The 25709-nt window shown below is 37.7% G+C and overlaps 2 protein-coding genes and 1 long non-coding RNA gene across 3 annotated transcripts in view; 2 read left to right on the top strand and 1 right to left on the bottom strand.

The window, feature by feature from the left end:
• Window positions 1–25709, top strand: part of LOC133325002 (uncharacterized) — a 165968-nt gene that overhangs the window by 28322 nt on the left and 111937 nt on the right. The gene's annotated exons all lie outside the window — the stretch shown is intronic.
• LOC133324999 (eukaryotic initiation factor 4A-III) lies at window positions 685–5137 on the top strand. The gene is made up of 3 exons (XM_061533828.1): window positions 685–839; window positions 918–1476; window positions 4630–5137. Exons 1-3 carry the CDS (start codon window positions 701–703, stop codon window positions 5135–5137), a joined length of 1206 nt encoding a protein of 401 aa, XP_061389812.1. The 5' UTR covers window positions 685–700.
• On the bottom strand, window positions 7778–24462 carry LOC133325005 (cadherin-23). The gene is made up of 12 exons (XM_061533832.1): window positions 24201–24462; window positions 23279–24129; window positions 20032–20615; window positions 19150–19957; window positions 13026–14089; window positions 12784–12965; window positions 12038–12450; window positions 11836–11968; window positions 9988–10903; window positions 9532–9926; window positions 8037–8178; window positions 7778–7976 (listed from the first exon to the last, which is right to left on the bottom strand). Exons 1-12 carry the CDS (start codon window positions 24460–24462, stop codon window positions 7778–7780), a joined length of 5949 nt encoding a protein of 1982 aa, XP_061389816.1.

The raw sequence follows: 25709 nt of genomic DNA, 5'->3' as shown, positions 1-25709 counted from the left end.
ATTGCGCATTATCCATATCGAAAATGTTTGTCAGCTACTTCATTTCCCTTTATGAAATTATGACCTGGTTACATAGTAAATGTTCTCCTTCTATACGGTGGTATTCCACACGATATTATATGATTGGACATAACCGGTCAAAAAAATACTCTTAGGCTCTATATCCACATTCATTCCATCTAGTTGTCACTGTATATCTTGTGGATTTTACAAAATTCGCAGATTAGAGACGACTTTACATTAACATTAATTGCTATATTGATTGACTGCGATTCACATTGAGCAGGCTCGCCAGCTACTTCAGTGTAACTTCGAGACATCCGAGGCAAATGACCTTTGAAGTTGATACTGGTGCTGATGATCTTCCCATCGAAATAATGGATGAATCAACAGCATGAGCAACCATCAAAAGTGTCAATGCAAAAAACAAAATTTGGACAAGAGTGTCACTCAAAAGTGATAGTGTGTACGCCGCTTTAGACTTTTCAGTACAGATAACCGATTAATCGATTAGTTGAAAGTCGATTTAGTTACCCCTAGTAACCGCATTGTATTAATAATTTTTCCCCTTTTCTAAAATACAACTTTCTTTCGTGGCTTCATATTGTTTTTGTTCTTGAAACGAAATAATTTAATAAAAATAAGCGAATAAGTCATTAAAAGTCACGTTAAACACCCGAGCAACAAATAAACTATAAAAATGGCGGCACGTAAAGGAGCTCCCACTGCTGAGGATTTGTCAAATGTGGAATTCGAGACAAGCGAAGATGTGGAGGTCATACCCAGTTTCAATGCAATGAACCTCAAAGAGGAATTACTCAGAGGCATTTATGCTTATGGTAAGTAGAACGAACCTACTTGGTGCCACATCATTTTCGAAAGTATTTTCACAAAATTTTAACTATTCCTACCACTAGGTTTTGAAAAACCCTCTGCCATCCAGCAGCGTAGTATTAAACCAATTGTCAAAGGGCGGGATGTTATTGCACAGGCTCAGTCGGGTACCGGTAAAACGGCAACATTTTCCATTGCAATACTACAGAGTTTGGACACATCGTTGAGGGAGACCCAAGTTCTCTGCCTGTCGCCCACACGTGAATTGGCGGTACAAATTCAAAAAGTTATTTTGGCATTGGGTGATCTAATGAATGTCCAGTGCCATGTTTGTATTGGTGGTACAAATTTGGGTGAAGACATACGTAAATTGGATTATGGCCAGCATATTGTTAGTGGCACACCAGGTCGTGTCTTCGATATGATTAAGCGGAGAGTTCTACGTACTCGTGCCATAAAAATGTTGGTGCTGGACGAAGCCGATGAAATGTTGAACAAGGGTTTTAAGGAACAAATCTACGATGTTTATCGTTATTTACCACCAGCAACACAAGTGGTGTTAATTTCTGCTACCCTGCCACATGAAATCTTGGAGATGACATCGAAATTTATGACAGACCCCATTAGAATATTGGTCAAACGGTAAGTGATGAAATTGAAATTTATTTTTCAAATCTGGTTATAGAGCCGGCATTACTGCAAAAGATGGGAGAATGATTTTTTATAGATATTTACTAGATAATATTTTATAATAGAAACAGTAGTTCAGTCCCACAAATAAATGACAAGGTATAGAGAGGTCAGTTATAGTCTATATGTATAGCCCGGCGTAAAAAATTACAAGCAGTAGAGGCATCAGAATTAGCAAATAAACGTTATGAGCATGGGGAATGGGTAACGCTGGCGTCTTCCATCGATTAAGTGTCCAAAACTACATTTATTTGAGAAGGGCTCAAATATTACAGATACTTTGAAGGATAACAAACATAGATTAAAAATATGAATTTCATTGTTCAAGGGTCCCAAACTATATTTATTCGAGAAAAAACGGCTTAAATATTACAAATATTTCGCCAGCTACTTCAGTGGAACTGAATGGCAAATGACCGAGGCCAACGACCGTTGAAGTTGATACTGGTGCTGATGATCTTCCCATCGAAAAGATTAATTTCTGCCATCGGTTTACCGAACGGGACAGGGACTCGATTTCCAATTAGGAATTCCTTCTGATTAAAAGGAATCTCAAATTAATTCGAAATTTCTCTCGGAACTATTCGATTGACACCGCGAGGAACTTCTTAAATAGATTCTTTAAATATAGATTTCAAATAAGGATTTCATTGATTAAGGTTTCCAAATACGTCGGAGAGAAACAAATATGCGTGGATTAGGCGATCAATTGGTTGGAATGGCAAAAAAAAGGTAGATATAAGACTTCTTGGTTTTAGTTTAGTTTAGGGGCTCATCTCCGATTTTTCTTAAATATTACCTTCATTGGTCCATAAATGACGAAGTTATGAGCCTAGGAATTTCAGAACTTCAGAGTTCCATATCTCGGGAAGTATGAACTTCACCCATGAAAGTCAAATATTTTCGCAGCTCCACACAGAAGAAAAATAAGCAAAACAAAAAAGAGCGCAGCAACAAAAAACGAAAATCGACAAATTCTCGATAGTCGCCATTTGTCGTATCTGCAGCACGAACGAAGGGGGTCCGTTGATGTTATTAATGATGATTGTCTTTTTTTAATTAATTATCCGCAATATTTACCTGTTTTTACTGCCACATCCATTTCTCAAATATTATCTGCAAACAGATTTCAATTTAGTATTGTAACACTTTACACAAATTTTTTTTATTCCCGGGACTCGATTTCCAATTAGGAATTCCTTCTGATTAAAAGGAATCTCAAATTAATTCGAAATTTCTCTCGGAACTATTCGATTGACACCGCGAGGAACTTCTTAAATAGATTCTTTAAATATAGATTTCAAATAAGGATTTCATTGATTAAGGTTTCCAAATACGTCGGAGAGAAACAAATATGCGTGGATTAGGCGATCAATTGGTTGGAATGGCAAAAACAAAGGTAGATATAAGACTTCTTGGTTTTAGTTTAGTTTAGGGGCTCATCTCCGATTTTTCTTAAATATTACCTTCATTGGTCCATAAATGACGAAGTTATGAGCCTAGGAATTTCAGAACTTCAGAGTTCCATATCTCGGGAAGTATGAACTTCACCCATGAAAGTCAAATATTTTCGTGATCATGGAGACGAGACCTACACTAAACTCAACTTCTTCCTTGGTTTGTCAGTGAGTACTTGGAGGCCCTGGTGATACCAACGTTGGCGTCGGTTCGCTTGGATTCGGAGTACGAAGATGACTATGTCTGTTGGAGTTGCCAATCCAGGGCAGTTGCCAATCATCTACTTGGCGCATCTTCCCGGTTGTCGGATGGGAAGTGGGTTTCTATGATGTACAGGTTGAAGCTGACCTAAGTCAAACTAGGTCGGATTTTTTCTCTGCACTTCGTGGAAAACCTTGGGGACCTTCGGATCCCCTGTGGACCTAAATGGATCAGGGTAGTACCCTTAAATTAATTAACTAAGGTGTTAAAAAGAACAGGAGAAATATAGTTACGGTGCAGGTAGTTGATAACCCAGTACCGGCGGGAATTGTTGATGAGACCACAAGCCACGTGTCGTCGAGATCAAGCGATTGTGATCCGTCTGCAGCGCATCAAGTTTACGAAAAAGATGACGATGTCTGGTTTGTTGTTCAGCTTCCCTTGAAAGACGATAAGATCTTGGGCGATTAATATAAAAAGGCAATGATGCGCTTTATACGTTTGTAGAAGAGTTCAAGCAAAAATTAGCATAAAAAATACACTGAAATCGTAGACGGATGCAAAGCACAAAGAAGTTAAAGAGACGAAAAAGGAAAGTATTACCTACCTCATCAAGCGGTGATACGAGAGGATAGCTTATCCCTGAAAGTTAGGGTGGTTTTCGATGCTTCATGTACCATCACTACCAACGGAAGAAGTCTCAATGTCATTATGTATGTGGGACCCCGTTTCTAAAGATATATTTTCGACATATTAATTCAAAAACAAAATATATGCGATAATGGCAGACGTGGAGAAGATGTTTAGGAAGATGATGATCGACGAAGAAGTATGGACTTCTTCGACAAGAATAATACATTTATGTAATCAGAAATTCAAGCTCATCATGAGAAAATTCAAGGGCCAAATTGAAACTTTCGAGGCTTACATTTCTGGAAATAATCCGTATCTGCATAAAATAATTCCTACCGTTGTAATTAGGATATCAAGGACTAACTCGGAGCCTTTTTGAACCACCACAACAAACACTTGAAGCTCCTGTTTAAAATACTGGCGAAGGACGATTGTTGTTAACCACCTTGCTTCAGATCTTATTACAAAGAGACGAGACGTATCTTTTTAGAAGATAACATTATAAATACTTTTTTATAGCCACACAATTATAATCGTAATTTTTTAGGAATACCTTTTTAAAGCCATAAATGAAGTCCAAGGAGATCAGCAATTAAAGTAGAATATCACAAATATTAATCTAACATAAATCAGAACCCCCGCTGGTCTAATTTTACACATTCAATCTTCAATAGGGTTATCTTTTTTATTTTAGACTATATATATATATATACATACTATATATATAGTTTCCGAGGGGCCAATAGAAATGACACACATTTTCATTTGAATTATGGAAATTTAAACTAATTATAATTTTACTTTGTTTTTCAGTGATGAATTGACACTGGAAGGTATCAAACAATTTTTCGTCGCTGTCGAACGTGAAGAATGGAAATTCGATACATTGTGTGATCTGTACGACACTCTGACCATCACACAAGCTGTTATTTTCTGCAACACAAAACGTAAGGTCGATTGGTTGACGGAGAAAATGCGTGAGGCAAATTTCACAGTTAGCTCTATGCACGGTGATATGCCACAAAAGGAACGTGACGAAATTATGAAAGAATTCCGTGCCGGTCAATCACGTGTCCTCATTACCACCGATGTCTGGGCACGCGGTATTGATGTTCAACAAGTCTCACTGGTTATTAATTACGATTTACCCAATAATCGTGAATTGTACATTCATCGTATTGGTCGTTCGGGTCGTTTCGGTCGCAAGGGTGTTGCAATTAATTTCGTCAAATCCGATGATATTCGTATTTTGCGTGATATTGAACAGTACTATTCGACACAAATAGATGAAATGCCAATGAATGTTGCTGATTTGATTTAAGCTGGAGGAGGAAAGTTCGATGTTCGATGGAGGCAACAACAAATATTTTATTTAGCTTAAATAAATACTTATTAAAAAAAGAAAACAATATTTCCATGGTAAGAAAATGGAAGCTCATCCAGAAAATTATAAAACTGAGGATTTTTTCTATTTCGAACAAAATTAAGCATTTCGCTAAATATGAAAAAATGAATTAACTTTGCGTTTATTACAAGAAATGCTTAATTGAATTAAGGAATCACTTCGTATCATTTATTTTTTATACCATCCATAATTGCGTGTATAAATTTAACAACTATAACAACAAAAAGAAAAACAATTATAATACATTTAGTAATAAAACTAAATAAAACAAATTTATTTAACAAAATATTGGATTTGATTTTTTTGTTCCATTTAACGCGTGTTTAGATTTCGGGCTTCACATTCAACGAATATTACTTGAAAGTATCTTCTATCTGAGCGAATTTGTATCTATGAAATCAAAACATAATTGCTGTTAACGATTTCAATTAGGACAATAATTCAGGAGGTTGAATTGTCAATGCATTGCAATCAAGAATACAATTTATAGGACATATCTAGGTGATATGAATCTACAGCATGGATTAAAAAAAGATACTGCTTTCTAAACTGCTTACTTAGACCATAGTAGCATCTGTTGGCCATCACAATCCTTCTCCGAATTTCAAAACTGATGTTATTCGTTTTATTTATGGCGGTACCAAAGTATATATTAAATCATTAACTACCTCGAAGCTGTAGTTCTCAAGTTCCACAGTTGGTCCGAGTCTACTGGACGTCTTGCGCTTTGATACCACCAGCTTGGTCGTTTAATGCCAAACCCACTTTGGGAGACTCCATCTCAATTTGTTAAAAGGTGGCTATTACCACTCTCAATGTTCGGCTCATTATGTTCATGTCAGGATGTTAAAAAGGTCACACGACAAACTGTCACCTTGTCTGAATCCTCGTTCGGTATTGAAGGGCTCCGATAGGTCCTTTCCGATTTTAACTGCTGACCTTGTGCCACTTAAAGTTATCCTGCATAGCCGTATTAATTTTGCGGGAATGCCGAAAGTAGACATGGCTTTAAACACATCTGAACGGATATGGCTGTCGAATGCGGCTTTATAGTCGACGAATAGGTGGAATGTGTCGTGTTTTTCGTGAGTCTTTTCCATGATTTGGCGAAGAGTGAAAATCTGGTCAATGGTGGATTTACAAGGTCTGAGGCCACATTGGTATGGTCCAATAATGTCATTGACCATTGGCTTCAGTCGTTCACACAGCACACTGGATTGCACTTGATATGCGATGGGAAGGAGACTTATTCCCCTATAGTTGGTACATATCGTCTGGTCCCCTGTTTTGTGCACGGGACACAGAATGCTGAGGTTCCAATCATTGGACATGCATTTCTCAAGCCAAATTATATTCATCAGCTGGTGCATGCTCCTGACCAGCATCTGATCACCAGTCTTGAATAGTTCGGCTGGTAACCCATCGGCTCCTGCTACTTTATTGTTTTTGAGCCGATTAATTGATTTTATGACCATCATCCCTTATTGGTTCTGGGGTATATTCTTCACCGCCACTATTTGATACCAGAAGCTTTTCTAAATGCTCCTTCCAGAACCTCAACACTGTATCTGTCACCAGCTTTCTCTCTTCATCTATACAAGATGATGTTCCTGCACCGAAACCTTCGGTTTGGTGTTTTACTCGTTGGTAAAATTTCCGGACTTCATTCTGACTCATGTACATCTCGATTTGCTCACGCTCACGTTTTCTTGTTCTTTCTTTTTTTCTGAAAATACGTTTCTCCTTTTCTCCCGATAATTCTCCATCAAATTACGTGTTGCTACTGTCTGTAAGGTTGCCCTATACGCTGCGTTTTTCAGATCAGTAACATTACGACACTCCTGATTGTGCCATGGGTTTCTTGGTGGTGGTTTTTGGTACCCAAATGTTGATTTTGCTGCAGTATGTAGGGAGTGGGCATTTCTTTGCCATTGTACTTCTATATTATTATCAGGACAAGAAGGGCTTTCGTCAAACAGGTGGGTAAGTTGAGCGGAGTAGGCCTCGACTACCTGTTGTTTTTGCAGCTTTTCGACGTGGGGTTTCCGTGTTGTGTTAGATCGCACCTTTGCTGCTACATTAAGACGGGTGCGAACCTTGGCTGCTAGAAGATAATTGTCCGAATAGATATTCGCTCCTCGAATCGATCGAACGTCTAATACACTGGACGATTGCCTTCCGTCTATCACAACATGATCTATTTGATTTCTCAGGAGAAGTCCAGGCGGGCTTGTGTACATCGAGATGATTGAATCTGGTGCTGCTAACTACCATGTTTTTGCTGCCGCGAAGTCAATCAACCTCATGCCGTCAATCAATCAAAGATGCAACTAGACGTAGATCTAATAAAACAATATTTTTTAAACAATTTTTAAAACTGCATTTTCGATATCCTCCTTGGATAAAATAAATGGTGATAGACATTTTAAAATGTATTATTTTATTTATTTACAAAAAAATCTATTACTTAAGCTTAAAATAATAAATAACTTAAATTATTATGTCTTATACTAAAAAATACAAATTAATTTCCATTCCATCCACTACACAACTAATCTATAATTCTGTTGTTTCCAATTTCCTTGCAAGTATCTGAGCATTATTAGTTAATTTATCAATTTGATTGTAAACATTAAAGTGACGATTTAAATCGTTGGTGTGACTGAATAGTTTCGCCGTACCCTTTAGGGTTTCCTGTATATTGGGTGTACCCACGGCCAGAAAGTTATCATCCAAACTGTCGTGACCACTTTGACTGTTGAGAAAAATAAAAATGTTATGAACATTTCGATATTTTAAATTGTATTTTACTCACCTTAAATTTTCATCGTTTTTGAACCATTCATTTTCATACCCCTTCAGCCAAATGGGATTAGAACCTTGGACACTATGTTTATTCGTATTTGGGACACGTGTAGTTGGTTCATGGGGATTTTGTAGAGATAGTGATGAATTTCCTGAAATGAGGAAGGATGCATATAAAATGTATACTGAAGCGGATCAACTCTATTTTTATTCAAATTTTATTTACTACAGTATAAACACATACGTTTTATTAATCATTTAAACACTAAAATGCAACCCTGCTTTAAACATTTGAAATTAACGGTTACTTATGTAAATAATCTGTAAATAGTACCATAACATTACATCTCTGAATCTACTACATTATTACACAACCAATACTAGACGAGGATCTGTTTCTCTTAAGTAGTACCTAAGCTCAATTTAATTTCAATAAAATCGCTACACTCCGAGTCCGGACTCCCCGACTCTAATTCGTTTGGCGAACTCTGAAGGCTTAAAATCATTTACCACGCTTGCCCAAGTTGATGGACTCAGATCATAAGCTGGAAGTAGTTCCTAAACAAGGAGTGAACACTACTTTATTTTATTGTGGTTTCGGTTGAAGCCATACAAGCACCGCTCACGCCCAACGTGAAGCTTGCTTCATTGATACCCAAATCCACTTTAACACCCAACGTGAAGCCTGCTTCATTCACGCTCAACGTGAAGCCTGCTCCATTAACACCCAAAGTGGAGCCTGCTTCATTGACACCCAACCCAGTGGCCAGGAACTACGATCTATAAGTAAAAGCCGAGGACAACACCAACAAATCAGTCAGCCTTCTTTAAAATGCTATTACTTTTAAAAAAAAAATATTTCCTAAGCTTAGAAAAATATATTAAAAAACATAACCCCTTAACCCCTTAACAAAGGATGATTGTTAAATGACATTTTCTAGACCTCAACAAGGCGGAAATGATGGAAAACTGAATATCTCAAAGAATTGCATGAACGGTACAAGTGGCAATATATCGAAGGAGTATAAAATGTAATAAATGTAGTAAACGTCATTTATTTGAATATTATTACCATATACAGTTATTTTCATGAATATATATTATTTTTACATATATCTGATTATTCCTTACTATAACTGATAAAAAAATTCTTAACATTATGGAAAAGAAAATATTGAAATTTTATACGGATTTAAGTCAAAAACCTAATGGTTTTGGTTAGGTTTCCGACGTTTCCGACGTATGTATTATACGTCGGAAATGTATGTAATTTACGTCACTGTTTCTGACGGACCATCTCTGAATGTGATATACTCTTAGAAAATGAGGCGGATTAGAAGACGGAATTCGGTAATCACATGGGGCATGCTGACATAAAGACTTCAGGCGAGATTCGTATTGCGAACCCTATACTGTCCCCAGAATCAGGTATTTGGCATTGCAATTGGGACTCTTCGAACTTTAAGTAAATTTTTGAATCATTTCTTTATTTTTCAAATACTTACGAAAAATATTAACTTTAGCTGCCCTCAGTTGACGTTTATAGCCGCTGCGTTGAGAGGCACACAAGGCCAGGGTGACGACCAACAGTGTTGCCAAGAAGAGATTTGTAAAGACTAACCAAATATACATGGCATTTGCTTGTTGGCCAGCTTGCAATAATTGAGCCTCGGCCGGCTGCGTATCCAAGACATTTAGATCCTTAAACAGTCCATCTAAATGTTCTATATGAGTATCGAAGAGATTCAAGGCATCCGCTACTTCGTAAATAGAATTATCTTCTTTGCCAACTAAATGCATATATAAATCCGTTTTGGTTTTATCCACCGAACCATCTTTGTTCTCGTGGACCTTAATCTCATCTATGTTGACAATGGTGTCGGTAATGTTGCTAAGGGTTCTATTGAGGGGAAATAAAAATTAGATATTTAATTTTTTTCAGCTATGAAGTTAATACTCACTCCCGAAACCTTTGTATTTTCTCTCGCAGCTCATTCGGTTGTAGACGAAAAACAAAACGAACTTTTTGATCTTCCCTTAGCAAATAGATAAAAACATGAGCCACATCCTTCATGCCCACCGTATCATTGGCCAAGACCATAAAATCAAAGTAACCCTTCATACCCTTTTGAGGATCAAAATTCAATTGTATTTCACCCGTCTGTTGATCAACCAAAAATGGTGAGGTTCGTATATTTTCCAAACCCTCTGACAGAGTTTGCCGGATTTCTCCCACTTGATAGTAGTTTATTATGGCATTTGGTCCTTCATCCAAATCCTCTGCCTCGACACGCATAAACCGTGTACCAAAATCAGCACTTGTTGTTATACCACCGGTGAAAATTTTCGAACGAAATCTAGGTGGATTATCATTGATATCCAAAACATGTACTCGTACCCTAACAATCGTACTATCGCTCATTAGCAATTCTTCACTGCTAGCACTCGTAAAATTCCCATAATGATCATATTCAAAATGCTCAATTGAACGCAAATTTCGGGAATGTTTATAACGATCGTAACCCTCTTTGTTGCGCAGGAAACCTCCCTGACGTCGATTGTGAGGTCTAGTGGGTTCGTAATCAATTTCGATATCGAGATTTTTGTGAGCAGCCTCCACATTGAATGCTCCTGTTCCCGATTCATTACAATTTTCTGTCGCTTTGACGTACAGATTATAGAATGCTTTAATTTCTCGATCAAGTTGTTTTTGTGTTGTCAAAATATGGGTCTCTGGATCCAAATGGAAATTTTCCTCATCATTGCCTTTAACAATGAAGTAACACACTTGACTAGGTGGATCATCCAGATCGTCGACTTCGTCTTTATCAATTGTATCGGGTAGTTTTACACGTTCCGCACCAGGATCAGCGTGTTCTGCAAATAGATAGATAGGGGTGATATAAAATATACATCAATTACTGTGTTTGCAGTTCTTAAAAAAGAATAAAATAGTTATAGGTTGGACCCTCAATCTAGAACTTGTAATAAATCTAACGATTAATTAAGTCGAAGGTCCTTTATATTTCATAAGGTCCTACATAAGGTCCTTTATATTTCGGCACTAACTTTTTATTGGTCCCTATCGTAGTATCGACATTCCGTATAACTACAAAGTCACCTGTTTTAAATGTATTTACTACGCCCCCTTTTGCCTTAGACCGTTGCTCGCTATATGCCTGCGACTTCGAAATTGCAGCCTCAGCCTTGTCTCGTATGTTCTGAATACCTTGAGTTGTTATCTTTTTGACCGCATTCACTAGAATGGCGTCTTCTTTTCATTTCATCATCATTCTTCCTTCGTTACATTTGACTCTTATGATCTAATTTATAGTCGGTAATCTATTACATGGTTAAAGACAACATTGTCGAATATGACCCTTCAAATTGGAAAAACTGCGCAAAAGACAGACGCGCCTATAAATCTTTTTAAGCTCGGATGAGGAACGAAAGTTCTGTCACAAGCCAGCTAAGTAAGTAATTAATCGAATTGAGAATCCTGGGGGTATACACTTAGCACACCTTTATATTTAAACTAACAATAGATTTATACAACTTTCGGATATATAGGTCCATCTTCTATGGTACCTCCCCCACAAACTTCAGGTTTAGTGTATTCTACATTCAATATGTCATAGGCTGAATGTATATATCTGCCGACAATACCTACTATTTATCTCTCAACAAAATGTGTGGGTCATAATATGACCCCAACATAATATATGTTAATTTTTTACGAAGTGCCCATAGATTGGCTAATAGGACATCTTCCGAATGTTTCTCATTTTGAATTAAATAAGTAATCTTACCCGTAAAATTTACAGCAATCTCGTCGACAATAAATTGCGGTTCATATTCGTTGACATTGCGTATATAAATGGTTAAATCCAAATCGGTACTCAGTGATGTTGGTAAACCCTGATCATAGGCTTCGATGCGTATCTGGAAAAATGGAACACATATTCATTTAAAATCCATTCAAAATCATTTTAATTTTATTCCGCTACCCACCTCATGTATTTTTTGTTTATCACGATCTAAGGGTTCTTTCAGAAACAAATGGCCCGTTTCCGAATCTAATTCGAAAAGTTTATAACTTCCGAGGGGGTCAGGTTTAAGGCGATAGTGAACCAAAGCATTCATACCAATATCCTCATCGGTGGCCATAACTTGTAGTATTAGTGAACCGACAGTGGCATTTTCAGGTACACGCACTGTTGTATTGTGTAGGGGTTGTATGAACACCGGAGCATGATCATTAAAATCGGAAATACAGATGTCAAGAATTTTCGTAACGATATTTGGTGGAGCACCTAAATCTCGAGTGGTTATTGTTAACGAATGATTGCCGTAACGATTGCGCAATGATGTCCGTGCATAAATGTGGGCATTCCATGCATCTATCTGTCGCAGCTCAAATAATTCTGGGAAAATATAGGGGAGGAGAAATATTATTTAATAAAATTATATTAACATTGGTCGAAAACAAGCACCCCAAAATACCTAATACGAAGGCAGTTCGGAAAGTTCTTAGCCTAGCACAAAAAGCGCGGTATAAAAAGTTTCCTTTCTGTATGAAGGAGTGTTAAGTGTTTCCAAAACGCTTATCTTGTTTCTGTTATATCGTGTTTTTTGTGCTAGGCTAAGAACTATCCGAACTGCTCTCGTATATTACGGGGCCCTTCGGTTACAAAACTGGCTTAATCTTTCAAAAAATGGCAGAACTTAAAATTGGCATTCAGAAAACTCCAACTTACCCTCCTGATTTCCTTTGGTGATTTTAAATTCCAATCTTCCATTGGGGGTCTGCGGATCATCAGCATCTTTACCCTTGATGGTGGCAATTTTTTCATTTAATTCATGGTACTCGGTAATTAGGACACACGACGAGGGTACAGATATCTCGGGGACATTATCATTTTCATCCAGAATTGTAATACTAAAATCAAGTCCAAATAAATTAAATGTTCTCGGACATCAAAATCTTCACATTACTTACAAAACCTGTTTAAACGCATTACGCGATTCACCGGCCAAGAAGCCAAATTGATAATTATCCCATGCCTCAATGACTAGCATATAGAAATCCTTTGTCTCACGATCCAGCTTATCGATAACACTTAGCACCCCCGTATCGGCATCAATGGAAAATTTACCCTGCGAACTAATGCGATCCATTAGGAATGTGATTTTTCCAAAATCTCCTGAATCTGCATCGGCCGCTTGTATGGTACCAATACGTGTACCCACCACAGCGGATTCACTGATGGTGTAATTTTTTGAACCACCAATAAAATAAGGATTATTATCATTTTCATCGAGCACAGAAACGAAAACATCTACCAGTGATGAACGTGGTGGAACTCCCGAATCGGTGGCTCTTACCGAAAAATTCAACCATTGATATTGTTCATGATCAATTTTGTTGGCTACCACAATTTCTCCTGTATGCGAATCCATATGAATCATTTGCCTTATCAAGGGGTTACCTTCCAAACTATAGGTTATCGTACGATTCTTATCGATATCATAGGCAATCACGTTGGCTATAAGCACCCCATTCATACTATTCTCCGTTATTGATCGCTTATAGAATGGTTGCTTAAATTTCGGATTATTATCATTTTCATCGGTCACCTGTATTGTTAGGAAACTTTCCACCACCTGACGACCTTTGGCGGCTGCCAAATCCTCTACAATAACTGCCAATTTGATGTGTTCGACCCGTTCACGATCGATTAATTTCATTAGCTGCAGGGTGCCATCAATAGGATCTAAATCGAATATTGCAATATAATCATATTCACTTTGTTTCACAATCGTTCCCTCTTCGTTACGTGCCTCAGAATTGTGGGCATTGATTTTATAACGAATTATGGGATTTTCATCGGAATCGTTGGCCACAATTTTATATATTTGTGTTCCAACGGGGGTATTTTCCACAATTTGTAGTGTTGGCAATTCTGTTAGTATGGGTAATTTGTTATTAACATCTTTGATGGTTATATTAACCGTGGCTATATTCATGAGCTGCGAATTCCCAATGCCACCGTCAATGGCAAGCTGAAAGAAAAAAGAGCGGCATTTGAAATAAAAATAAGTTTTTCTTTAGTTTTAGATTTTTAGTTTCAATAAGGTACACCATTTTTTAAGGACTTAGGTAATGGGCTGATGACATATGGACAATCTCTGTGCAGCTATTTGCTATTCAGACTTGCATCTTGTTCTAGAGGCTTCCTTTTATAACGCTGGACTTTTCTTTATAGGCAATGCACATTCTTCCTGACACGTCTGGGTGGCGGATGATTCTGTCTGAAGCACCCTAGGATGTACTGCAATGCTATCGTAAAGGAAGGATATTCGTCTCCTCGTGTAGAAGGTCCACAGGTGTCATTAGGATGCACTGTGTTGCAGTTCTCAGGTCGGGGTGCTGGTCTGTACCCCATGCTGGGAGAAAATTCTGATTGTTGTCATGAATGTAAGCCCAATAGAAATTAAAAACACTGCATCAGTCTGAACGCAATTGAGCCAAAACTACTCTCAGCTGTCTAGGCAACTGATGTTATTCAGGGTGAACCCCGAGAACGGATTTCTTTATTTATTTAGCACATCGGCAACTGCATTTGTGTGAATGCTATTCAGACTTGCTCGATAGGCTACGCGGGGGCTCGGGACCCTTCGAGAATAAATTTTTGTCTGCATCCAAAACGTTTTTTTTTAATGAAAAAAGTTCCGGAGATATCACCCACCCTGGGGAATTCTCTGCTTCACACTATTGGGCTTGGACTCTCAATACCGGAACTCCGAGTACGACTAGCATCCGCACATGTAATTGATTATCGAACGTTTCAAAATTGACCTGAGGGAGGCATTCTCGATGTCCTCAAACTGGCATGAATGATGGTATCAAAGGATTTTGATAGGCTGTGTGTTATCAACACTGTTCTAAAGAACGGCCGATTTTGATTTAGCCTTCGATTTTTGTATCAATATGGAAATGGCGCCCAACGGTGTTGTTGTGCTGTGTTGCTTACGGAACAGATGTTGATGATCCGCAACTGGGTGGAGCTTTCCCTAATGCTTCAAGAGTCTTCGTTACTGGTGACAAAAATTGGATTGGTCTGAACGATTAACTTTTGCAGCAGGATCACCCGGCTCATTGTTCAGGCTTCGGGCTATTGAAAAATTAAGATACTCATCATGTTGTTTCAGCAGTCAGGGTCCAGCGCTTACGATGAATTAGTGCCACCGATGACACTGGATACATTATACATAGTAAACTGTGTTTGTACCTCCTCGGAAGGAAAAGGTCTTAAACGACGCAGTACTCTTCGCTTCCGGAATGCTTGACAAAGTGTATTGTAAATAAACTTGCTGCTGACATCCAACGTTAGTTCCCTGACCCTGGAATCTGCTGGGTTAGACCGACAAAGCTCATCACGCTCATTTTCTATGCCAATTGCCTCTGTGGTGGTACCTTCTCGACGTGAAGAGATTTTAAACGACGTCGAACTCTTCGCTGTAGGATGTTCGAAAAAGTGTTAAATTTGTCTAATGTGCTATCATCCGAGGGTAACACAAACATTGTCGTCTTAGAATGGCGGAGCAGTGATGATGCCGATACTATGGTAAAGGAAGTAAGTAAGATAAGCTCACAACAAGGAAGTTATGTGGAGAACAGAGACGAAAATCGGCCTAATTGAACCGGAGGAACAAATGCGAACAGCAAACTAATGCTTAGAAGGATATTCCTGCCTTCCCTCCACGTCATCGGAAGCGGCGAAGAGAATTAGGTCTCCGGAAGAACAGGCGAGTGCCAAGTTTGAAAAAAGGCAAGTGGCTTCCCGTCGAATGATAAAAAGAGAAACCCAAGCCAACCTCGAGAATCCATTGACAGAAGGCGGTAAAGCTGGCTTTAATATAAAGAAGACAAACCCTGAATCGGAATATTCCGTAATGAATGGGAATCCCAAAAGAAATAACCGGACTCCACTACAAAGGGCAATAGTGTTCGTTGGAGATTGGGGCAGCGAGTTCACGACAGAACGCATGATCGATGCCTTTGGTCAGTAGAACAAGACGTGGGAAGTTTTACACAGGCAGGAGATTGAAAAAGGGACTCTCCTTGTGGTATGCTTGGACAAGACTTCAATGGAGAAACACCGAGCAACGCAAATGAGGGAGCCGAGGAGAAAATAACAGACTCTGAAGTAGATCGTGTAATGGAGGCCATTGATCGGGGTCACCCAGATATACCTCCACCGGAGTCTGGTGGAAAAATTCATTAAAGGCAATATACACAGCGGGCTAATACAGGAACCTTGGACGGTTAAAAACAAGGTCTCGGACTATACCATATATATTATTAACTATTTTACACAAATGCAGGCTCCCGACCCAGAACCGAAGGATTATATCTATCTATATATATAAAAATGAATTGCTGTTCGTTAGTCTCACTAAAACTCGAGAACGGCTGAACGGATTTTTCTGATCTTAGTCTTGAAATGTTCGTGGAGCTTCAGGGAAGGTTTAAAAGGTGAGAAAAATTCGAAAACCGCGAAAAATTTGCAAAAAAAAAAATATTATGAAAAAAAAAATATTTTGAAAACAAATATTCATTTGTCAAATATTGAAAATTTTCAAAATATTTTATTTTATTCAATTGACATTGTAATGGAACTTTTTTTCTGAGAATGCAAAACAATAATAGAGAAGTATACGCGATCATTGTATGTACACGTCCTTCATGAAATTCACGTACATTTTGGGACAAATGCAAGGATGAAAATCTGAAGATTCAGAAAAGAGTTCCGATTCTAAGACACATGCCCTAGATTATTCTTCTTGAAAATAATAATAATAGGAACATAGGAACATGTTGTTATTGAAGTACCTAAAATGTACCATTATATGGTGGTTATATGCCTAATCGTTGGTCAATGTCTTTAATCGCATATGTTTATCACAGAGAAAATTAAGTTCATATTGAAATAGAACAACTACAAAAAGCATTTGTTATAACAAAGAGTCTCATGATGTTACATCAATATATCAACTACCGATATATTTAATACCATGAAAAATCGGTGTTAAGATCGAACTTTTGTACTTTCTAATATGTAGATTCTTTAAATCGGCCGGGACATTTATATGGGGACTATGTTACACAGTACGTGTAGTAGATTGGAAAACGGGGGGTAAGAAATTCAACATACTGAAAATTAAACGAGAAATATGTATGGCGCCTTTTTATTACATTAAGCCAAATCCATGATCCATCCATTCCGTCAAATTCTTCACAAAACCGAAATTGGCGCGGGACCCGTATGTAGGAGCTATACAAAATTTGGTCCTGAATAGAAATGTTTCCGCAAATGTGTTTTACCCTTTCAATATCACGGAATGATATATGATATGAATGACATACGATACTACAATGGGTATGGATATATACTAATACCACATGAGAAAATACCGAACAATAAGAGTATATCATTATATGTATATCAATATATGGGGCTACCCGGACCAATTTGCACCAATGTTGATAATTTTTTGTAAACAGGTTTTCTTCATCCAAAATAAAACATTACAGCACTTCGGCTGAAACACTCCCTAAATGGGGATATCCCGCCGTTAAATGGGGATATCCGAATACTTGAGTCAATATGGAAAATTCTAATTAGGGAGAATTTCTGCCCAATAAGTATCCCTAATATTAGGTTTGGGAAAAAGAAATCCATTAGACCGGTAGAACGATCGAATTTTACAGGTATGTCGTAACATTGTCCAGGAGCTAAAAATTAAACCATTCACACAAAGCTGGATTCAAAAAGAAGCTCAATGTTTGGGTGCCTCACCAATTAACAGAAAAAATGGAATGGATCGAATTTCCATCTGCGAAGCCTTGACCAAACGGAATGAGATACTCTAATTTTTATAAACGGATGGTGACTGGAAATGAGAAATGGATCACGTACGATAACCCTATGCAAAAACGATTGTGGTCAAAGAACGGTGAAGCACCTCAAACGGTGACCAAACCAGGACTAACGACCAGGAAGGTTCGGCTATGCATTTAGTGGGACTGGAAGGGGATTGTTTATTATGAGATGCTTTCATATGGCCAAACGCTAAATTCTGATCTCTACTGCCAACAACTGTACCGTTTGAAGATAGCAATTGACCAGAATTGGCCAACAGGGGAGGTGTCGTGTTTCACCAGGACAACGCTAAGCCATCTTATGAGTAATACAAATGTATGTGCAAATATAAAATTTATATTTTAAATCGTGGAGGGAGCAACAAAACTCACTCATAAACATCAAATTCGGTTTTGTAATGTTACCCTATGTGTGCTCTGATAAATACCACGATGTTACAAAAATATATACAAATCACCTTATGATGGAGGGTATAAAAACAACCTAAAATGCTGAAAATTATACATCAACAATATTGTTAGGCAAGACAACGTTTGCCGGGCCCGCTAGTATATAATAATATGTTTTGCGAACCTAATAGACGATGTCCAATATTGGAGAGTCTCACAAGAGAACTTCTTATATGGCCACACAATATTAGGTATAACTTTTTATGCCCACCGCCGAAATTGGATACAATTGTGGAGTCTGGTCAAAGAGATGTTAGGGCAGCTTAACTATGAATGCCTTAACACTCATGGACAAGAATGTCAACAATCTTGAGGAAACAATGATAAAGTCATTCGATGAAAGTTGTCCTCTACAAGAAAGGTAATCTGTCTTCTGTATAATATTAGGCTAAGTTAGATTAGCTATGTAGTTCTTAAGTAAGAATATTTTAGAATAAAATCAGAATTGAAATCACAATCGAAAGAGAAGGTTCGGATTTAATTTCTCAATAAACGTTTGGACCTCGAGCCGGATAAAAATTAAATGTACTACTTCGAAGAAACAACCACAAAAATATACCTTAAATAAGGAATAAATACAGAGAATTGAAACTACAATCGAACAATAAGGTTGTTTTCAAAATCTCACTTCAACAATTAATTAATTTATAAATTAATTTTTAACTTTTTATGTACTACTTATGTAAAATTTAAACTTTATCTTTAAAAAATATATATCCCAACATACCACACTCAATGTATATTGTGTTGTTTTATTTTCCGTCAAATCTGGATCCAAATTAGCGCCATGAGCCACCGATATAATACCCGTTTCAGAATTGATGACAAATTTATCTTCTGCACCCGATTGTATACGATAAACGATTGCATTATTCGGTGATGAACCATCACGATCTATGGCAGCTACTTGCAATACCGAACTACCACCCGGTAAATCTTCTGGTATACTTTTCGAATAGAAATTTTTAAGGAATATCGGTGGATTATCATTAATGTCCTGGACATAGATGAGTACTGAGACCACAGTCGACAGCATTGGTATACCCGAATCTCGAGCACGAACCATCAGATCTAACACCCGTACACCTTTATCCGCCTGCTTAGTGTCATGTGAATGATGCCTCTGTTTGTGTTCGACCAAACGTTCGTAATCGAAAGGATTGAGGGGTCGGAGAATACCTAATTCTGGATCTATGGAGAAATTTGCACGATACATGCCTTCAACAATTTCATAGGTTATTTGACTATTTTCCGTGCCATTGAGATCATTATCGCGGGCCTCCAATTGCAGTGGATGTTCAAATTCCATTTTATTTTCCAGTAGCGTAGTCTCATATTGCCTTTGCAGGAAGGTGGGGGCATTATCATTGAGATCCTCGATATTGATAATTAATTGGGCAGTATTACGATTTCCCAAGCCCAAATTATCTATGGCCTCAACGGTCATATAATGGCGGGAGACTATCTCACGATCGAAGGCTGAGCCACCGGATTGCTTGATGGTTACCAAACCGGTAATAGGGTTCAGGTGTAATCTGTAGAGAAAAGAGGAAAAGGGACTGATGTCAGGAAACTCCTTAGGTCTTAAAGAGGTTGCAAAAATACTTACAAATGCGCAATCCCTCCCCTTAGATTACGATAACGTATACCCAAACTCCCATAATCGCCCGAATCGACATCACTGGCCTCAATTTTCGCCACCGCTGTACCAATTTCACTATTCTCTGGTAGTGAGACATTGTAAATACTCTGAGAAAATTCCGGAAAATTATCATTTTGATCTCGAATGAAAATCTGAATATGTGCCGAAGAATAACGACTCGGTTCATCCACTTCTCGGGCAAATAGGGTAAAATTAATCTCTTTCAATTGTTCATAGTCTAGAGATCTTGGATTTTTGACACGTATCATAAAACTAGCTTCGTTTACAGCAATATCGGGTACTATTTCAAACAAATCATTTGGTGGATCGAGGAATAGACGAAAGGTTCCATTATTGCCGACATCACGATCATAGACAAAATGCCGAACATCACCATCAATAAAATTTAGGGGAGTATTCGATTGGGCATTTTCATTGACTTCACAACGATAGATGGATTCTCCGAATGTCGGTATCTCATCATTGACATCCGATACGATAATTGTTACCTCGGTTTTTACTTGAGCGGAGTTGGGTGGTGGGTGGTTGGACTGAAAACAAAAAAAGAGAAAAGGTAAGGTATACTTGGTATTCCACGCCTTCTTTGGTCCCTAGAAAAATATCACACTCCTCCTATGACCTCTGGAAAATACTCCAAGTCTCTTTTGGTTCCTAGACAAATATTTCACGCCTCATATGGTCCCTAAAAACATTCCACGCCTTCTTTGGGCCGTAGAAAAATATTCCAAGACTCCTTTAGTCCCTAGTAAAATATTTCACACCTCATTTGACCCATAGAAAAGTATTCCACGGCTCTCTTGGTCCCTAGAAAATATTCGATGTCTCCTTGTGTCCCTAGAAAAATATTCCACGCCTTCTTTGCTCCCTAGAAAAATATAGCATTCCTCCTTTGGCCTCTAGAAAAATATTTCACGGCTCCTAGGTCCATAAAGAAATATTCCAGGTCTGCTTTTGTCCCTAAAAAAATTGTCCACGTATCCTAGGTCTATAGAGAAATATTCCAGGCCTTCTTTTGTCCCTAGAAAAATATTCCACCCTTAATTTGGTTTTTAATTCCAAGCCTCCTATGATCCCTAGAAAATATTCCATGGTCCCCAGAAAAATATTCCACGCCTAGTTTATACCATAGACAGACGACAGCCTTAATTTGCATTAATAAGTTCTTAATTTGAATTAATATTTATCCCTGACAGACGAGAGTTTCTGCATTTACGAAACAGTTTTTTGCTTCAAAGCAATTGTTTGTCTGTGTGTAGCATGAAATTTTTTTACATTTGTTTTGATATTTTTCGGGATTACATCTTTAGGAAATAGATACATGACTTAAAGGAGGAATATCAACTATGATGTTAGGAAAGCAGCTCCCAATTCAAAAAATGGTTGAAATTTGCCTTCATTTCTTATTTTTATTTTCATAAATATCAAGGTGTATTTAATAAGGTGTATGCATCAGATACAACAACAAATATTTTACAAAAACAACATTGTTGTTATAGAAATTAAATTGTCATGCTGACAATAAGTTTTTGACAAAAATAAACAAAAACAATTATTAATTTATTTTTGTCAAGAACTATTCTTTGAGGAATAATTAATTTATTTGTGTATTCTTGGGGTATTGGCGGTTTTAGGTCATTGAAAAATAAATTTTAAGACCTGATCGCGATTAATTTCAAATTTCCCACAATTAGTCCATGGCTCCCAGTAATGTTGTTTATATTGAGGATTACAACCTATTTTTTCTATGGAGTGGCTTCAAATCTTCTTAAAGAAAATTGAAGGACATAAATCCCCGGCCAAAGACTAAATCATGGAAATTGTGTTGACCGTATAAAATATTTCCATAGGCGTATATAACCTCCGCCAAGAATTGTAACAAGCACCAAGGGGCCGATTCTAATATAGGCTAACATAATCTCGATTTTATGAGTAGCTGTAATTTCTGGACAGATTTCCACACATAACATAAAATATGTGGATCAATCGGCGAACGGGGTTATAACTGAGCCTAAGTTTTCTTTCCACCCCCTCTACGAATGCAGTTTTCTTGAATTTTTATTATTAAAAAAGCCTAAAGACCATTTTTGAAATCGAAATGTAATATTGAAAATATTTTTGACAATTTACTTTACAAACAATAAAGAAAAAAGTTTAAAACCATATGATTGTCACTTACACCTTATTAAATACACCTTGATAAATATAAATAAATTTGACAAGAAACAATTAATTTTCGACAGCATTGCCATATTGAAATTGCCTAATTCAGTATAAATTCAGTTTGATTTTGTGCATTAACAACACATAAAAATGAGGATAATGTACAAGTTAATTTGAATTAAGGCTGTTAATGCAAATTAAGGCTGTCGTCTGTCTAGGCTATTAGTCCTAGAAAATAAACCTTTCTTTTGGTTCTGTAGAAAATGAATATTTAAAAAATCCACGTCTCCCTTCTTTGGTTCTGTTGAAAATGAATCTTTAAAAAATCCACGTCTCCCTTCTTTGGTTCTGTTGAAAATGAATCTTTAAAAAATCCACGTCTCCCTTCTTTGGTTCTGTTGAAAATGAATCTTTAAAAAATCCACGTCTCCCTTCTTTGGTTCTGTTGAAAATGAATCTTTAAAAAATCCACGTCTCCCTTCTTTGGTTCTGCTGAAAATGAATCTTTAAAAAATCCACGTCTCCCTTCTTTGGTTCTGTTGAAAATGAATCTTTAAAAAATCTACGCCTCCCTCCTTTGGTTCTGTAGGAAATGAATCTTTAAAAAATCCACGCCTCCCTCCTTTGGTTCTGTAGGAAATGAATCTTTAAAAAATCCACGCCTCCCTCCTTTGGTTCTGTAGCGACTTTGGTCGCTAGAAAAATATCCTACGCCTCTTTTAGTCCCCTATAAAAATAGTCCAACCTTCTTTGGTCTCTAGAAAAATATTCGGACTTCCTTTGGTTACTAGAAAATATTCCTCGCCTCCTTTGTTTTATAGAAAATATTCCACGCCTTCTTTGGTCCCTGGAAAAATATTCCCAGCATTCTAAGGTCCTTTAAAAATTTTTACCGCCTCCATTGGTCCCTAGAAAAATATCCCACGCCCATTTTGCTTCATTAAAGATATTTCACGTTTCAATTATTCTTTCAAAAATCTACTCCTCTTTTAGTCCCAAGAAAAATAATCCATTTGTCTCTCTTTTGACTTACCTTGGATATCTCCTTGGCGGTGATTTTCAAAATATACGCTCCATTCACTTGATTACTAGGATCCTCACGATCCAATTCCCGAATGGTGTAAATCCACCCCGTGTTTCGCTCAATGGCAAACAATTCATTCGATTCCAATTCATAGGCAATGGGATTATTAATACCACGATCACCATCAACACAAAGCACCCGCATGACCCTTGTCCCCACCGGAGCATCTTCGGCAATTCTCGCCACTGGCTGGACCTTTACAAATTCCGGCGGTTGATCTTCAATATCTTTGACTTTTATTAAAATCGCTGCAGTTCCAGTATTCACGGGGCCTTGGTTGGCACGATCCACAGCCAATACCCGTAGCTGATATAAAGCTTTACTTTCATAATCTAGCTGGCCCCTTAAACTCAGTACACCCTTACCCTGATTTGTGGTAATGGCGAACATATCATTATCACCTTCCAATTCTTGTAAATAATATACCACCTGGCCGTACGCACCCTCATCGGCATCAATTGCCTCCAGTGATGTAATAATACCCGGTTCACTATTTTCCGGTATTTCAATAGCCCCCTGATAGGGTAAAAATATCGGTGCATTATCATTGATATCTTCAACGAGAAGTAGAAAACTTTGCGTTACATAATTATAGTCGTTGTAATGATTATCGGTGAGGGTTAAAACTATTGAGTATTCATCCTGAGTTTCTCTATCTAATTCTTTGGCTAGATAAACATTGGCTTCGTTGGAGCCCTTATTTTCGATGCGTATAACTTCACTGTCGGCCGAGGGCCGTTTGCCAAATGTCAGGGGATCATTGTCGGGATCGTAGCCCTTGAGGGTGTAAATTAAGGTACCTGGAAGAAAAGGCAAAACAAAAACCATTAAATGTTCCATTACATTTCTCTCTTCCTCATTCATTACTTACCAACTTCCGTTTCGGGACTCTCTTTTAAACGCAACACAATTTCCGATTGTCCTTCAATAATAAAACGTGGCGGGCGATTGGCTTGAACATTTTCTACTAATACTATTAGCAATACTAGACAACTAAGATGGGTAAGTCCTTCCACGATGTTCCGCTGTAATTTTAAGCGCACCTTATGATGTTTCCTTTTGTTGGGTATCGCTGTGCTATATTCTGTGTTATTTAGAGAGGTCATCAGCGACCTCTTTTTGATTCGATGCATATTATTGTGTGTTTGATGAGTTGAGGAATAGGGGGAGTTGTGAATTTTATATCATGACATCATGTTGGGTGGGATCTGTAAATAAATTTTAAATGAAAAGAATTTGATACAATTTTTGGGGAAAGGGGTTGGAAAAATGAGAGAGCTCATATAAGCTTTTAAAATGATATTTATACCCTACACAACTATGTTGTCAGGGTATTATAGCTTTGTGCAGCCCCAAAGGTTTGTAACGCCGCGAAATATTGGTCCTAGACCCACCTTTAAGTATACCGATCGTCATATCTCGACTAGCTGAGTCGATCTAGACATGTGTGTCCGTCCGTCCGTCTGTCCATTATAATTTGTAAACACGATACAGGCCACAGTTATGGACCAATCTTCACGAAATTTTGCATGTAGGATGGGTTCTGGCCAATGAAGACCCCTATTGTTTTTGGAAAAGATCGGTTAATATATAGGGGATGAAATGGACCAAATACTAAATTTTTGTCGGTTTTTCTGGTCGCTCCAGAGGCCGCAATTATGGCCCAAACACCGCGAATTTTTGCATGGAGAAGGGGATCGGGTCAGAGAATAAGCATGCATGTTTTGATAAAGATCGGTCAATATTTAGCGGGTCAAATGGACCCTGACTTTTGTGTGAAAAATGACAAAATTTGTATTCTATGGCATACATATTTACTCCTGGAGGATGTAGACCCCAGGAGTTGATAGCATATCCAAGAGGAGTGGTTGGCCTTTAAATTGATACCAAATATAGTGATGTATCTACTCAGATGTGGGAGTTACAGTCAAATATTTACAGGTGCTTACGTATTCAGATATTATTCAGTAACCCATTACCACATTAGAGGGAGAAATATCGCGCTGATGGCTTTGACATTTTTCATGAAGTTCCAGTTATGGTCAAGAACAACGCCTACAATTTTCGGTGATGATCAGATTAAAATTTTGGGATGAAATGGACCGAAAACATAATTTTTTGTGTGTTTTCGAGTAGAGTATAATCCGAAAATCACAACACAACCCACCGTGAAGGTAATCTGGACAAGTAATTAGAAGGACTGTACTGAATATTCGAAAAAAGTAAGGAAGAGGTGTTGTTAACCTCTAATCGGACAAGAGGGGGCAAATATCACGAAATATTACTCAGACTCGGAATAAACATCCTCAGAAAGTTAGAGTTCGTGGTAGTTGTGTAGGGTATCGCATGGTCGGACCCGTCCGACTATACTGCTCCGCTC

This window comes from Musca vetustissima, unplaced genomic scaffold (genome assembly GCF_032173495.1).
Source record: "Musca vetustissima isolate MV318-11 ecotype Yass unplaced genomic scaffold, APGP_CSIRO_Mvet_v1 utg29156, whole genome shotgun sequence".
Classification (NCBI taxonomy): Eukaryota; Metazoa; Arthropoda; class Insecta; order Diptera; family Muscidae; genus Musca; species Musca vetustissima.
Note: the sequence above shows the minus strand (reverse complement) of the source record. Positions and strands in the feature narration are given on the sequence as shown.

Excerpts from the sequence above, each read along its gene's own strand:
- LOC133324999 (XM_061533828.1), top strand. The coding sequence starts at position 701 with ATGGCGGCACGTAAAGGAGCTCCCACTGCTGAGGATTTGTCAAATGTG. Across the intron at positions 840-917 it reads CAGAGGCATTTATGCTTATG|GTTTTGAAAAACCCTCTGCC; the intron begins GTAAGTAGAACG and ends TCCTACCACTAG. Across the intron at positions 1,477-4,629 it reads ATTAGAATATTGGTCAAACG|TGATGAATTGACACTGGAAG; the intron begins GTAAGTGATGAA and ends TTTGTTTTTCAG.
- LOC133325005 (XM_061533832.1), bottom strand. The coding sequence starts at position 24,462 with ATGCATCGAATCAAAAAGAGGTCGCTGATGACCTCTCTAAATAACACA. Across the intron at positions 12,451-12,783 it reads CACCAAAGGAAATCAGGAGG|AATTATTTGAGCTGCGACAG; the intron begins GTAAGTTGGAGT and ends ATATTTTCCCAG. Across the intron at positions 9,927-9,987 it reads AAAATACAAAGGTTTCGGGA|AACCCTTAGCAACATTACCG; the intron begins GTGAGTATTAAC and ends TCCCCTCAATAG.